Source organism: Mercenaria mercenaria, chromosome 5 (genome assembly GCF_021730395.1).
Source record: "Mercenaria mercenaria strain notata chromosome 5, MADL_Memer_1, whole genome shotgun sequence".
NCBI classification, from domain to species: domain Eukaryota; kingdom Metazoa; phylum Mollusca; class Bivalvia; order Venerida; family Veneridae; genus Mercenaria; species Mercenaria mercenaria.
The window spans coordinates 95,573,890-95,589,684 of NC_069365.1; the positions used below are offsets into that span (position 1 = coordinate 95,573,890).

Below are 15,795 nucleotides of genomic sequence, written 5' to 3' on the forward strand. Positions count from 1 at the left end.
AAATCGGGCATAATTTTGTCTCAGTCTCTTTCTTAGTTCAGGCAGCACGTCATTAGCGGTGTGACGGTACGCGTCTTCAAAAGAGAGCCCTTGTTCCGTATAGTTGTTAACTTTAGCGCTGAATTGTTCTTTAATAGATTGTCTGAGAGGATACTGAAAACGCTTATCCCATATCTCACGGCGTGATCGCTCTTCTATAATCTCAAGTTTTCTACGTTTACCTGGAGGTCCCTTGATCAAAGATCGTTTCTTTACAAAGCTCGTGACATTATTTCTATTTTCTGTTTCATCATCACTATCATCATCGTCATCATCATCATCATCATCATCATCATGGTCATCATAATCCTCCTCCTCATCTTTATCCTTGTCAATATTTTTGTCAGATAAGTATCCTTCTCCATTGAAATAGTCTTCTTGTTTATATTCATCATTCGTTCGTTTTCTCTTTTCTGGATTGATCGCCTCGAAAATGTTTTCGCGTAAACGGTGTTGTTCTGGGGTGCTCGATTTTAAGTCTATTACCAAATAACCGTGCGGTCTTGATGTCGCTCGTTCAAACCGTTTCATAAAGATGTTACTAGACGAAGGGTAAATTCTTCTGGCCAATGTAGCAACTTGTTGTCTGTCAATAGGATTATTAAATAGCACCAGATACTGCGTATTCAAAGCGATATCTCTACAAGCTTTACCTTGAGGGAACAAATTTTGGGTGAGATATACGACAGATATGTTCCTGTGGTGACTGCCCTTGGTAAAGAGATCAGCAATTCTTTGATCGCATTTAGCTTCAGTCATCAAGTCGTCAAAGACCAGCAGGTTCCTTCGATTAACATTTATATATTGGGAATCGTTTAGGTAGTCTGGAATACCGTGTACAAATTCGACCCCGGGAATTTCACGCCGAAGTTCGTCATACAATGGTTGCCATTGTCCAAAACACCATATGATACGCTGAGGCTGAGGTCTTACAAGATTTGATGATAACAGTTTTCTTGTCCATTCAGTTTTTCCACTACCACTTGGTCCTGAAACGACCATAGAAAATGGATGTTGAAACGTGATCTCTCTTGAGATGTCCCATGCTTGTAATGGCGGTGAAAAACTGTCAGTGGCTTCGTCATTTCCGTGGACATAACGTTGATGTCTCCGCATGTTGTCGATCCTAGAGAAAGACTGATGGCAAACAGGACACTGATGCATTTGTGAAATCGATGTAAGTATCTTTTATCAAAAAGACACTGCTTTATTCTGTTTGCCATTCTTACGCTTTCTTGGGGCAGAGGAGAAAGAAGAGGAGGAGGAGGAGGAGGAGGAGTGGAGGAGGAGGAAGTGGAGGAGGAGGAGGAAGTGGAGGAGGAGGACGAGAGGAGGAGGAGTGGAGGATGATGAGGAGGAGGAGTGAAGGAGGAGTGGAGGAGAGGAGTGGAGGAGGAGGAGAGGAGGAGTGGAGGAGGAGGAGGAGGAGGAGTGAAGGAGGAGGAGTGGAGGAGGAGGAGGAGTAGAAAAGGAGGAGTGGTGGAGGAGGAGGAGGAGGAGGAGTGGAAAAGGAGGAGGAGTGGAGGAGGAGGAGGAGGAGTGGAGGAGGAGGAGGAGGAGAGAAGGAGGTGTGGAGGAGGAGGAGGAGGGAGAGGAGGTGGTGTAGGTATATACAGTAACTCGTAACCCCTTCAGTCATGGTTAAATTTACTTTTGACTTATATGCGTGTGATCCCTGTGCGACCAATCAAAATGCGCCGTATCGCTAGCAAATCAAAGCAATGCTATAAGTTATATTAACTAATCAGAACGTTGCTTTGGCTCTATTTATTATACTTCGCCCTGTAAATTCATTCGCTGCCATTTTGGATATGTGATAAAACAAACCATTTTGTCAATAGTACTCGTCAAAACGTTTCATTTGATACCAAACACTGCTAAAGCCGTTCCAAGCATAATAGAGAAATGTTGTACTTTACGTTTTTTAACAGATAGGTAAGGTAAGACAGCCTTCGTGCTTAACTGACTGCCGTTTCAATAGTTATTCGTCTATGTATTAAAGAACAGTAAATATTCCTTTCTATTATCACATTAAAAACCGTTAGAGGAAATAAATAAACTCAATAACCTAGCTTTTTAATTCCGTTAGTATTTATAAAGCTATACACTGAAATTATAAAACGCACTCAATAATGCGGCCAAATGTTAAACTACGCGCTATCGCTTGTCAAAATTCTGCTTCCTGATTGGTTGTAGGTAGCGAAGTGTTATATACTCCAGTTCTACAGGTAAATAACATTCGGTTAAAGGATCTCAGGTAAAGCGCACATCACGGTTTATGCTGTATGAACGATTAAATTAGGTGCTTGTATTTCATTTTCGTGTCGGGTTTATTAAAGACATTTTGCTTTAATCATTTCTATACTTATGTATGAAGCGTTAACGGCGCTCTTTAAAATCAATCTATATGTACACTATAGCGTGGAGTAGACGTAAAGCGATACGGGTCTTAACCTGTAAGGTGTATCGGAAAAACGTTACCGCTTGTCAAAATACTGCATTCCGATTGGCTGTTGGTAGTGAAAGGATATTTCTATTCAACCATCTAAAGATTTGATCCATTAGGCGAATTTATTCGGACAGGTAAGTTGTATGAATAATTTAGTTAATTATTTCTATTGTATTTCGTATCGGGTTTATTAAAGAAATTGTAATCATTATATTAATGCGCTCATAAATCGCGCTATGTAAAATCATCGTATTTGTACGTTATAGAATACCCAACTTATCAAACTATCCGCAGAGGTGTGCGAGAACAGACGCGGCAGAGACTTTCTGATATCAGACAGACCTGTCATTTACATTGAAATATAGAAGGATTAGATTTGGTTTTGACCTTTCTTATTTCATGCTTCCATATTTAAATTTATCACTGTTCCTATCATAATATTCATTTTCTAATCTTTTCACTGGTGTATTTCTTCTTACTTCCCTATATATATAAAATGTGAGCAAACCAGGTCTTTTCGCTAACTTTAAAGGACATTTAACACTGTTTCTCTTCTAAAACAAATTTTATCACTGTTATGACGTGAAAGGATAACAAACAAAGAGAATGAAAATACAAAAATATCATTCATATAAGTAATTCATAATAGTATTTTGCTTCATTTGCACTTAAAAATGACTAAAATGCAAATTAGCCACTCTGTCTAAAATGTCCGAGTTATGTTCGGATAGCTGATAAGAGTCTCTGTCTTGCTTTAGAGTCAAAGATGTTAAAATTATTATAACTGGAATACAATTGTTTAGCTTAATTGTTTTGACTGATTGTTTAAAAATAAAGGTTTAAAATATTGCCTTTATCGCATTTCGCGTTACATACCGTTTATTTAAAATTATAAATGTACAAATAAGTACGGTGTTAATGTCACAAACACATGTCATTATTACGGTCAAAATGTAAATTGTCACTATTAGATGTCACTGAAATATTCGGTCTTAGAATGTAACATGTTGTTATATGTCAAAACGCAGGTTATAGTTTTGAGAATTTAACATTTACCCTACACTGCACCTGACAGAACTGAATAATAGCAAAGTGTCGCATATATAGCTGCATGCAGCGTGCGCTATCCATACTTAGATCTGAAACCAGATGTTTCCCTTGATGAAAGAAGACTTTAGTTTGACATGTACAATTCATGCGGTTATACTTACCTTTTCTATTAATAACATATAAGGTCATTATAAAGTTTACCAATGCTGGTTTATATTTATTACATTGTGAAGTCATTCTTAACATAGAAAGGTGATGTCATTCTAAAACTAGAATTCAAAATGGACATTCTCACGCATGCGTACTCCTGGGGCTAAAGAGACGCTAATACTACTTATATTAATCACTCTCGCCGCCTTATTCCTGATGGTTTCCTTCCCCACGTTGGTGTGAAGAAGTCAGTTTCCGTTTTAATACTGAGCGCCAAGCAATGGAGCTATTGGTACCATTTTTACGTCTTTGGTATGACGCAGCCGCGGATCGAACCCACGACCTCCCGCACTCGAAGCGGACGCTCTACCACTAGGTTATAGAGGCATCTAAAGCTATTATTTCATTTATAAATCAGTGCGCTATTGTAGTTTTTTAGTGTAATCATATCACACATAAATGTATTCTTGCGCTATAACTATATTATAAGACACTAAGAGCGTCCTTGGGCGCTTCGTTCTTCTGTGTCCGACTTGAGAGAGAATCGCCCTAACGACACGAACAAGGACCAAGAACATTGTTCTCGGGTCATAATTTCACACCAATTCCTGACCGGGAGGACCGCGAAAAATGTGAGAACAATATGGCGGATTGAGAAAGTGAGGACGATTCGTGCATAGTTTACAGGGCAAAAAAAACAACAACAAAAAAAAAAAACAACACATTTCCCGATCCTTTTAGTATTGGGTGCAAACATATGATAACTTTATGACCAAATAGAATATTATTTCAATAAAGAACTACTTTTGTAGAAATGTTGGTTTACCCTTGTGAACAATGTAAACAAGCGCCTTAAACAGGGCTGTACAATTTCACTTCCGGTTTTCGGTGTTAGAGCGTTTTACTCGAGCTACGTGATCCGACTTGACTCAATTCAGCCGTGGAATAAAAGCACAAGGACGCTCTAATTTTCAAACTATAATCGATGATAATACATTCAGCACGTTAAACAAATTCTTAAGTTTATGCTCATTATAAGATGTCTTATGTCCATCATTCACGAAAATATTTCATCTTTAGAATTGAGCCGTGCCATGAGAAAACCAACATAGTGGGTATGCGACCAGCATGGATCCAGACCAGCCTGCGCATCCGCGCAGTCTGGTCAGGATCCATGCTGTTCGCTAATAATTTCTCCAATTCCAATAGGCTTTAAAAGCGAACAGCATGGAGCCTGACCAGACTGCGCGGATGCGCAGGCTGGTCTGGATCCATGCTGGTCGCAAAGCCCACTATGTTGGTTTTCCCATGGCACGGCTCAGATATTTAATTCAAATGTAGAAAATCCTCATCAAACTTTACTATATAATTTTATGAATTAATTCTTGTGCAATTAACTATATAGCCGATACTTTGACTGCCGTTTGTTAAAATTCACTGGTGGAAGTACACATTTATGATGAATTTAACTAAACATGTGTTATGTGTGTACTATTTTAAAGTACTATTAATATTCATTAACCACATAAGGTAATGTTTTCATAAACTACATGTAGTAATTGTTCATAACTTCAAAATATGACATTTTGAGTCTATCTTTAAACTGATGTATTTGGCTAGAAAGCAGATTACCTACGTTTGATTAAAAGCTTTTAAATATTTAGTCAAAAGATAATAGGTAAGGGTATATTTCCCGGAAGCACATAACACTAAGTATTCAGCTCTTCTCTAATACGAAAATGTTTCCAAAGGATTTAAGTCTTATGTGTACAAGCAAGGATATCGAGGAAGACCGACTGAGAACAAGAAGGGAGAAAACTCTTCCAGAACCTGATCTTTCCCACCACTACCCTTCTTAAAACAATCCCGGAACATCACAACGTCTCATTATGTAGAAAAATTGAATCACTTTTGATGGATGGTAAATTTATAGACAACACTGTAGACCTTTGAACTCCTGTGTGACATGTGAGCTAGAGGTCTTGTATGGCAATGCACGATACACGTAATCTCATCTGGGCCATTTGTTCTTCCCTTTCTTGATTGCAGAGTTATTGCCTGTACCGAACATGAAATATGTCCCCATTTTTTTTCCGGAAAAGGCGGGGAGTGGAGAGGGGAGAGTGATAAGGTCTGGGAAGGAACTACTTAGGACAAACTGGGAGTATAGTTTTAGCCAAGCTACTTTATCATTATTTTTACTGTTTATATGTTTCCAATTTATGGGCAAAATGACGATTTGAAATACGAATTAGAACATGTAATGAACTTAAAACTGTTTCATTATAAATGAAAACTTCAACAAAACTTCTTTAAACTTATAACTCTAATGAATAAGCAATGCGGTAGAGCGATAAATATCAAAATGTATGACAAAAAGGTAGCGGAACTGTTACACAGAAAATAAATGAAGTAGTTAATTAAGCCAAAAACAAATATACTGGGTAAAAATGTTTAGGAAAAATGGAGACAACGCCACTTATACTTGACTAGTCTTATATGACTAGACACATTTCATCTACGGCAAACATGAACAAACAAGAATGATTTAAATAAACATATCACAATATATTGGTTATAATTTCCGAAAGTTTGTCCTGTTCGGCTACTAATTATAAGCTAGTGTTTTCTCGTATGACGGCAATAGATAAATTTATCAATGTTATTTTCAGTAGGCATGCAAAATCTATAATTTCCGCTTATTATGTTATTTCAAGCCAGTCCATGTAATATAATATGATTCGACAAATCAATTTCACGTACGAGTAGTTCACGGGTGTGGTCATTTTATATTTCAACCCGGTTCATTTCTTCACAAGTTACCCAGCAGGCAAGTCGACATTTCGTGTAGAACAATTATGTACATCATGACAATATGTTTGAAAAGCTAGCGTTTTCCAGTAATGTTGCCACAGAACAAAAAAGGGAGAAATGATTCAAGAAAAAATGTAGATGAGTTGTTGAACGAATTTTGTCTTTTTATTTTATTACGTATTTCATAAAAATAAATGAGCAGATTAAATTATTGTCCCCTCATGCTAACTTATTATTTCAAATATTAATTCATGCGCTATTTATGCCGAACAACCATTGGTTATTTAGTAATGCCAAGGGAAACTCCCGTTTTTGTTGAAAAGTAGCAACAGCCGTCATTCTTTGTTTGTAACCAGTTTTGAAGACATTGCGTTTTGGACATGGTTTACATGTGTCATGTCCTTGATTCGACAAGTAACAAACTTTTCATAATTAAGGATAAAACACACATTTTTTCACACTGCTTATACAGTCGAACATGTAAGACTACTGTAAGCGAATAAAGGAAATGTCTTTGAATATTTGAGGAACAACGATCTCAATGTGTGCATATTTTCAAACGACCTTACATTAAAATGTCAAACGACACTGAAACATAGAAATTAAAAGCATATAGAACATGTATATTAATCTACATAACTTTTGTCAGTTTGCTGATATATACATTGAATTCCGGAAAAAGGACTGCATAACGCGGCCACACTTCTGGATAGTTCAACGCCTTTAAAACACTATTTTCAAAGACCTATAATTACATATCTTTGTTTTGATGAATTCGCAATAATGTCCCAGTGCTGAAATTCAACAATTGTTTATTTTTTAAAAAAAATATTTCTTTATAAATCGCATTCATTTTTAGGTGGACAATGTTTTGAGAACATTTTAAATATCCATCATGCGGGACAGTACATGGAGCATGTAATTGTCAATTAGATTGTTAGTAAAGATGTTGTTCGTTCATCATATATTTTTGTGTTTTGATGATATACTCCTTAACCTTAAACGGGCAGATAAATGACCATCTTAAATGAATTTTAATGTAGCGACGTTTTGATAGTTAGGCCATTAGCGAGGGATCGACTGTAGGTGATTTATTCTCTCGATTACTTGTAAAGCCTTTTAAAAAGGGAAATATAGCTTCGGCTTTATTCTTTAGCATGGTACATGAAACATTCCAACAGTTTCTAACAGTTTAATTTTATCTCGCTAATGACTTTTAAAAAATGATTGAAAAATTGACAGATTATTATGATCGCAAATGAACAAATGAATTTTTATATAATTGTTGCTAGTATCAGTTGAAGATTTTGAAAGCGGTGACGATATGTCATGCTATCCAATATGGTTTTGTTGCTGTCCTTGCTTATGCTGATGATAATACTAAGTATACTAGAATGGATTTGGTAGCTTTATATGAAGAAATGGACAATGCGGATATGGACGACTAGCGGTCAGGACAATTTTTATGGTGATGTTGGAAGCGACGATTTTGATGATGATCACAATGATTACTGCCGTCGTTTCTAAAAGAAATATAATATTGTTGTTATTTGCTAATGGTTCTCATTCATCATTTTGATGGTATCCTGATGGTGATGATGTTGGTGAGGGCGATGATTTATTAATCATACATGGAAACGCTAAAGTAAAAGATGTTGATGATAAGACTATGCATTTCAGTGTACATTGGACGTAACATACAGCAGTAACTATGTTGACCTGTTGAAACGGGCAATTATTTAAATTAATGCATTAAGTATATGACTGTGTTACATTTTGTTCAGCATACAGCAATTCAATTTTGTTTTGTTTTATATTTTAGCAGATATTGAAAAGAACAACCATTGATTATTTAGTAATGCCAAGGGAAACTTATGAGCCATGGGTAAAGAAAACATACATGTGGGCAATAGGAATTTATGCTGGTAAAAATAGTTAGAATACGTTAGTTATTTGGTAACACTACTTGAAGGTAAGTAGACAGGTAAAAGCTAAATGTTATTAAACCGTTGTCTGTGGTCCATTTTTGTTCTACCATATACCAGATACAGACTACATATTGGCTTTTGAGCAAAATATTGATGTCGACGCAGGCTATTAATCCGTTTCGACGTGGCTGTTGTAAAAGCGGCTATAGGCTATATGCTATTAAGCCGTTGTTTTAGGTCTATTAAAGGCGGCGTCGTGTTTTGTTCTACCAAATTACGATATAGACTGGTTTGCTGTGGCCGTTGTAAAGGTTTTCTAAGGAGGTGTCATTGGTCGAACCGAACTGAACAGCATATGTCATACAAAGTATGATTTGGAATTGCGACTATGGCTGTATTTTATGTGCTAGATACTTCCTGTGCATGCATGTATGAAGTATTACATAGGAAAGTTAGTCTGTAATATATCAATGGAGTTGTAGTGCGGGTATAGCAGTTACACTGATTCCTGAATACTTTATCCGCATACATATCTTACTGCCGACATCTAGTTAAGGATATTTGTTCACAGTGCCAGCCCTAGGGCTATGTGTTTTGTGACTTTATTATAAGAACAAAGTCATTCATCAATAAATGAATAAATGTATAGCATTTCTATTCTGGAGATATTTGATTGTGCGACGTTGAGCTCAACTCAACAAAAGAAATGTAAAAATTAGATATCTAATTTTCTTTTGTTTAGATGTTTGCGTATGCAGCTTTTACATCCTCTTCCCATCGGTGTTGCGCTGTTGACATGTGCTATTATGTTGGAGATAAGGGAGAAGCACTGTCGTTTCAAACATTGCACTAGGAGTAGCAAGGTGCCGTGAGAACATTGTCGAATCAAGCAGTACATTAATTTTGGCGGATGGCATGGGAAGCACTGTCAAATCAAACGGTACACTGGGAATAGTGGAGTGGCATGACCTCGGTAGAGTTGTTTCACCTTAGACTAGTGCAATCAATGGGAAGCTTTCATAGAAGTGTAAGCAAAAACTATGAAGTAAAATTATGAGTTGATCTATTTAAACATACGTAATGGCTGGATTAGATTTTTAACTACGGGAATTATCAAGAATACTCACTTATCTTGGGTTGGACCAATCAGGGAAAAAGTAACTGCTGCATAGTATTGGAAACATTGGCTTTCGGTGGATTGGGTAAAACAAAAGAAATAGCACTGGTAAAAAGTTGAATGTAGCTTGTCATCTTTAAAAGTAAATAAGCCAAAAAATCTGATATTAAAAAAGAAATGAATGTTCAGTTTGGATGCGGGTATTATATAAGTAGTTATGATATTTAATGTACAGCTTTATGGGCAAATTTTATTTGATAAAATATTTAATGATCCGCAACACGGTTTGTGCATTTCGGTATGGCATATTGTGTACATAATCATTAGCATAATTTAGATTATCGGAGATAAAATCTTCATCATTATGTGGAAAAATTTGTTGTACATTTAGCCTCGGATTTACGGTAGCTGGACTTGCCTAGCACTTTGCATTTTCCTTGCATTGTCTAGTGTACGTGTATTTATTATGATAGCATCAGCATCATAGCGTTGTCCCTATTTTGTTTCTATGCATATTGGCTTGAAACGTCATGTCATGTACAACAGCCTTGATATTTAATTAATTTTCTGTAATGATATTATAATAATAAAGTCCCCTCCTTATCCTTTCAATCAGCATTTGTTATCTATTGTCAATAGTAAAAAGCGACCGACCAATCTTTCTGAGATATGGTTTAAATCTAGGTCATTTCTCATTATGGTTAAAACATGTCGTAAAGAGTAAGTGTGAGTTAATCGCTTCTTATGTCCGTGTCCTACTGAATAAATAAATGCTATTTTTCAGTAGGTATTCAAAAGCTATAATTTCTGCTTATTCTGTAATTTCAAGCCAGTCCGTGCAATATAACGTGCCTCAGTAAATCATTTTCACGCACGAGTAGTTCACGGGTGTGGTCATTTTATATTTCAGCCACAAGTTACTCAGCAGGCAAGTGACACTTCGTGTACAAATACACACCCCCTCTTCATCCCAACACTTTCTTGAAAGATTTTCTACCGCCGTGTTATATTACTCCAGGATCACGCCGATATACAGTACTATTCGCGGGTAAAGACAACCATTCCTGCCAAGAAGTCTCAATCTTGCAAACAAGTGTAGGCAGGCTACATTATGGATTCTTTGTACATTGAACGTTTCAAAAGACAATTGATATTTACAGAATATCAGAAACGTCCACTTATCTATGGAGTACAAACTCTTTTCACGTGTACTACAGTAAACACGTGTGCAACAGCATACTTATTTATTTTGATGCACACTTTCATGTTCATTATAAGATTAAGAAAGATTAGAATATCATTTTAAAGACTTTAGTTTCAATTGACAGTCGTGACTTTGATTCTCATCATTACTAATGTACTTCTGCATAAACATAGCTTAAAGATCGTCCAATTAACAAGTGCAGTAGTAGTAGTATTCTATTTTGACTTCAAACAGTACATGATGTCCGCCCGTTACATGTGGGCTTATAAAATATGACCCACAAAATTGGCTTGCCTTTAAATTGCGTTTGATACAGCGGCTGTATCGCACAAATCCAAACTCACTTCCTAAGTTGATCACTAGATCAGCATTCAAGTTTTAGCGGTCGACTGGCCTTCACTTATCACTGGTGTTAATGGCGAGCGTTCTTAACCGTTGGAGGGGACCTTGACCTAAATGGCCGATCTCGAAGTGATTGTCTGATAAAAAGATGTTACAGCTTTCTGTCCAATTCCCTTATCACTGTTATTGTAAATTATTCATATACTAACTTGAAGAAATAAAATATGTTTAAACCAATTAAAGGACTTTGACTTTTATTTTATACTAAATGTACTTAATCACATATCTTCTAATAATTTTGATACTCTGAAGTAAATTTGTAGGGCATCGACATTGCCAGAGATAACTGAAATTTACGTACGAATGACATTGCAACCTACTTTTCCATGACCGGTTTCAAAATCTATTATCATGCATGGAACTGAACAATTAAAGTAAAAATATTGAACGTAAGATTTCAGTCAGTTTTATCTAGTACAATGGAGCCTTGGTGTATATATTTTCTCACTGTCCTTTACATTACATGTATGACATGTACAAATGGATTTTTAGTGAAACCTTCGAATTCTGAAGTCGACACAATTGTTGATGTAAACTGTGGAAAAGTTCGCGGTGTGTGGTCACAGACAGATAGTGGATTTTCATTCCGCGGAATTCCGTATGCTGTCCCACCCGTTGGAAGCTTGAGATGGCGGCCACCGATCCCGCTTCGAAAGGAAAATAATAACTGCTGGTCAGGAACTTTGCAAGCCCAACACTTTGCAAGCCCATGTGTACAAAGGAATGAAACTGACATTTCGAAGGTGATAGGCAATGAAGACTGTCTCTATCTAAACGTAATAACACCGACACTCAATGCCTCTGCCAAACTTCCGGTTATATTTTGGATTCATGGCGGGTATTTACTAAGCGGAAGCGGAAACCAGTACGATATTGGATATGCTCCAACCTTGTCATTAGCTAAAAAACTAAATGTTGTCTTTGTCAGTATAAATTACAGGCTGAATGCTTTTGGTTTCATGGCGCTAGAATGGCTGAAACATGGTTCACCAACAAATACTTCTGGTAACTATGGTCTAATGGATATGATAGAAGGACTTCGTTGGGTGCAAGAAAACATTCTTAGTTTTGGTGGCGATAAGAATCAAGTAAGAAGAATTGCATTTTAAAACTGTTTTAAATTTATATTAATATTGACAGGCGTCGGATTGGTGCGCTGTTGTTAGATAGGATGAAATTCAGAGTCCGCTGAATACCTAGAAAAAATCCGAATTTTTGTAAATGTGTAACTATAATATCTTGGCCAAACTTCTATTCATATATCATTCCGTAAGATAGGACACTTTACCTGGTTGTCAGAACGACAACATTTTGCAATTTCAATTCAAAAACGTCGGAAGTGCAGCTTAAAAGATAAATGGAAATTACATTCAAAACATAAACTGATATAATTTTCATTTGAATGTTTGATGATTTAATTTATATGAAAATTTGGTAACTTTGTTGAAATGAAATAAACGCTGCAAAGAAACTATATTAAGTTAGGAGCCGCTTACGAGTTCAATATATAAGACACGAGAGATAAAAGATCCAGTCTAATGGAGTAATAACCTGCTTACGGTCCTATATTTCAATATACTATCATATGAGTTACATGCATGAAATGCTTGCATATAAAGTGAAGATCTCTGTAGAAGCGAAAAACTACAAATAGAATTTATAAATAAAACGATTCGAAAAGTGTCTTCTGGGAGAAGGAAAATAAGTATTGTCTAGTTTTTATTCGTTTTAGATGTATTCCATTTAATGTATTCCAATCATAGGTTTGCATTGTTGTCTTCTAGGTAACAGCATTTGGCCAAAGTTCTGGGGGAACATCGCTCATAGCTCTTCTTGCTTCGCCACTCTGCAAAAGTCTGTTTCACAAAGTTTGGATGTTGAGTGCTTCACCAGTTTTGAACAAAACCGCAGCAGAAGCATTTAAAGATAATGAAATATTTATATGGAAGTCCGGATGTGCCGATGTATCGTGTCTTTACAACCTGTCAGCATCAGAAGTGGTTTCAAGCATACCATGGCATAGGTATCCATACTGGGCCATGGATGACCAAAGCGATTTACCAACAAAAGGGAGATTTGATGGCGCATTACCTATTGTAGACGGTATTGCATTTACTTACTCCTGATTTCTAAAAGACTAGAATATTGTACAAACAGCTTTTTTGGAAGCCTCTCTTAAAGTATTGTGGATCAGTTGTGCAAAATTTCTGTTTGCTTTATGAACTAATGTAAAAGAAAAAAAACTTTACGCTCATTTTATTTTTCAATAATAAAAATCCATAAAAAAAAATCAAGGAAAAATGAATAACTCAAGTGCACCATCCAACCACATACCCTTTTTATGTTATTTTTAGCATGTTTGTCCAAAGCAACACTCGCTCATACAAGTGGAAAGAGAAAAACAGCTTCATTAATAATTGTTAAAGATATTCTTTATCTAATTTATTCAGGTTATGTTCTTCATGAGGCGCCATTTGAAGCATGGGCACGTGGAAAGGGAATAGACGTTCCTGTGATGATAGGTCAGAGCTATAATTCGTTTTCCAAATTCGTATAAAGCAACGTCATTCTAATGCGTTTCATCGTGTTATTTTTTATATAATTCTGCGCTGACTTATATATTCTTGCACAACGGACTGGCGTTTCAGGTGATTTTACCCATGCCGGCAAAACACATCTGCCCCCCCCCCCCCTCCCCCTCCCTCATGCAAGATGACTCTCGTGCTGTTAATGCCAACTAACAGTTCATGCACTGATAATATATTGTTTATGTAAAAATAGAAAAAAGCTGTATTATACCTTGATAGTTTCTCATCGTTCCTTATAGTATATTTCTCGATTCAAAATACGTTACTTTACCGTAAGAACATAGCGTTACTTTACAAACGATAAAACTAAAGTGGAACTTTGTTATGATGCGTAATGCAAATCATCATGACGTCACTTCTGCTTACGGACGTTAATTTCCCGCGCTCTACTATAGGAAAGAGTCCAACAAAAAAGTATTTCTACCTGTTATTTGTAAAATACGGTATGCAAGAAAAATAATCTGCCAGAATAAAATGCTAACATGTTTACGATATGCATAAAAAATATCAGTCATGTGTTTACGAATCGAATGGAAATATGCGTCACTAGGCCACCTCGGCAAGCCTCATTACCGCCCAATGCGCAGGTGCCCTCGGGACGGATATTTCTATCTGATTCGTAAACACATGACAGATATTATTAGGAATTTGACTAGAACTAAGTGTCGATGTATATCATATAAGAGTGTAACTACGCATGTAATAGAGTGAACTTTGCATCGAGAAAATATGCAATATGTGCCTTCTGGAGAACAGACCTTAAGTCGTGCAATATCTCCATCGCTACACCCGTATGCATATTTCACGAAATAATTTTCAAATATAGTGCTGTATTGCAACATGTAACTCATTAGTTATCTAAAGGTCAAATTCTGTTAAGTTACTAGTATTTTAAATCGAAAATTGAGACACACTGATCAACACTTCTTCTGTATCCGAATTCCTCTTTTTAACAATATATTTCATCTTGTCTTAAACATGTGTGTGTTTATTTATGTTTAAGATCTGTATGAATATTATCGGAACTTCACTTTATAATTATGTAGGATCAACGGCGCAAGAATCGGACCTATCACCATCACCAGTTAACGTCATCGAATCGACTTGGAATACAACCGATTACAAAGATCATGTGATTAAAATGTTGGGCACTTTTAATGACGTAGTGGCTAGAACAGCTCTGCATTTATACCCAGAAAATGTTTCAACTCCCGAGTTCCAGCTGACCACTATGATGACTGATATAGGAGTCACGTGTGGGACGGACTACTTGGCTACTATCTTAGCAGCGAGTATACGGTCACCAGTGTATCGCTACGTCGCAACATATTACACGAAAGATCAACCAGCAACACCATTCGGTGCTCGATATCCAGCTAATTATGCATACCATGGAATTGATGTTTATGGCTTCTTCAACACAATGGATTATGTCCTAGCACATGGCCGAGGATCACGTGATGCTATTTGGGAAGATCGTGTGCAACGTGAAATCATGGCGTTCGTTCAAACAGGAACGCCGGAGACATCTGATTGGCTACACTATCCGGACATCACAGCAGAGCTTGATACAAACACTAAAACATTCCACAGTTACCACGCATCACAGTGCGAGTTTTGGCTTACGAACGGATTCTTTTCTTATTCGTGGATAAACTAATTTGCAATTCTTCCTAGCTTTAAGCACATTACCTTACCTTTCAAAACGAATCTGGTATAGTTTTTAATAGGCTGCACTCTATGCTTCAAACGGATCTTCTTTTACAAATTTTATGTGGTCTTTATCTTTTTTAAGCTCCCTATAGCTCATATGATCTAAAGGTCAAGTAGCCAATACTTTCTCTCCACTCTATAGGATCAAATCTCCTTAACAAATTTTGTATTACCCGAGAAAAGGTTAACAATAATTAAAGTTTCGAAAATATTTCAAAATGTACAAAATAGATGTTCATTTGATAACCCTTTACCAAGACACATCGTCAAACGCATTCTTCTAACCAGCTGGTCGAGTTTTGCAATAATTTCACCAGAAATGTACATTGAGTGGTCCTCTG

At 36.5% G+C, this 15,795-nt stretch overlaps 1 protein-coding gene across 1 annotated transcript; it reads left to right on the forward strand.

Annotated features, from left to right (window-relative positions):
• The first annotated feature begins 11,429 nt into the window (after window positions 1–11,429).
• Window positions 11,430–15,514, forward strand: LOC123559252 (fumonisin B1 esterase-like). The gene is made up of 4 exons (XM_045351052.2): window positions 11,430–12,241; window positions 12,938–13,256; window positions 13,604–13,675; window positions 14,788–15,514. The coding sequence occupies exons 1-4, from the start codon at window positions 11,573–11,575 to the stop codon at window positions 15,399–15,401; spliced, it is 1,674 nt and encodes a 557-aa protein (XP_045206987.2). The 5' UTR covers window positions 11,430–11,572; the 3' UTR covers window positions 15,402–15,514.
• Window positions 15,515–15,795: the final 281 nt, after the last annotated feature.

Bases quoted from the DNA above. Each gene is read 5' to 3' on its own strand.
- LOC123559252 (XM_045351052.2), top strand. From the start codon at position 11,573: ATGGAGCCTTGGTGTATATATTTTCTCACTGTCCTTTACATTACATGT. The intron at 12,242-12,937 runs GTAAGAAGAATT...GTTGTCTTCTAG, and splicing joins TTGGTGGCGATAAGAATCAA to GTAACAGCATTTGGCCAAAG. The intron at 13,676-14,787 runs GTCAGAGCTATA...ATAATTATGTAG, and splicing joins AGACGTTCCTGTGATGATAG to GATCAACGGCGCAAGAATCG.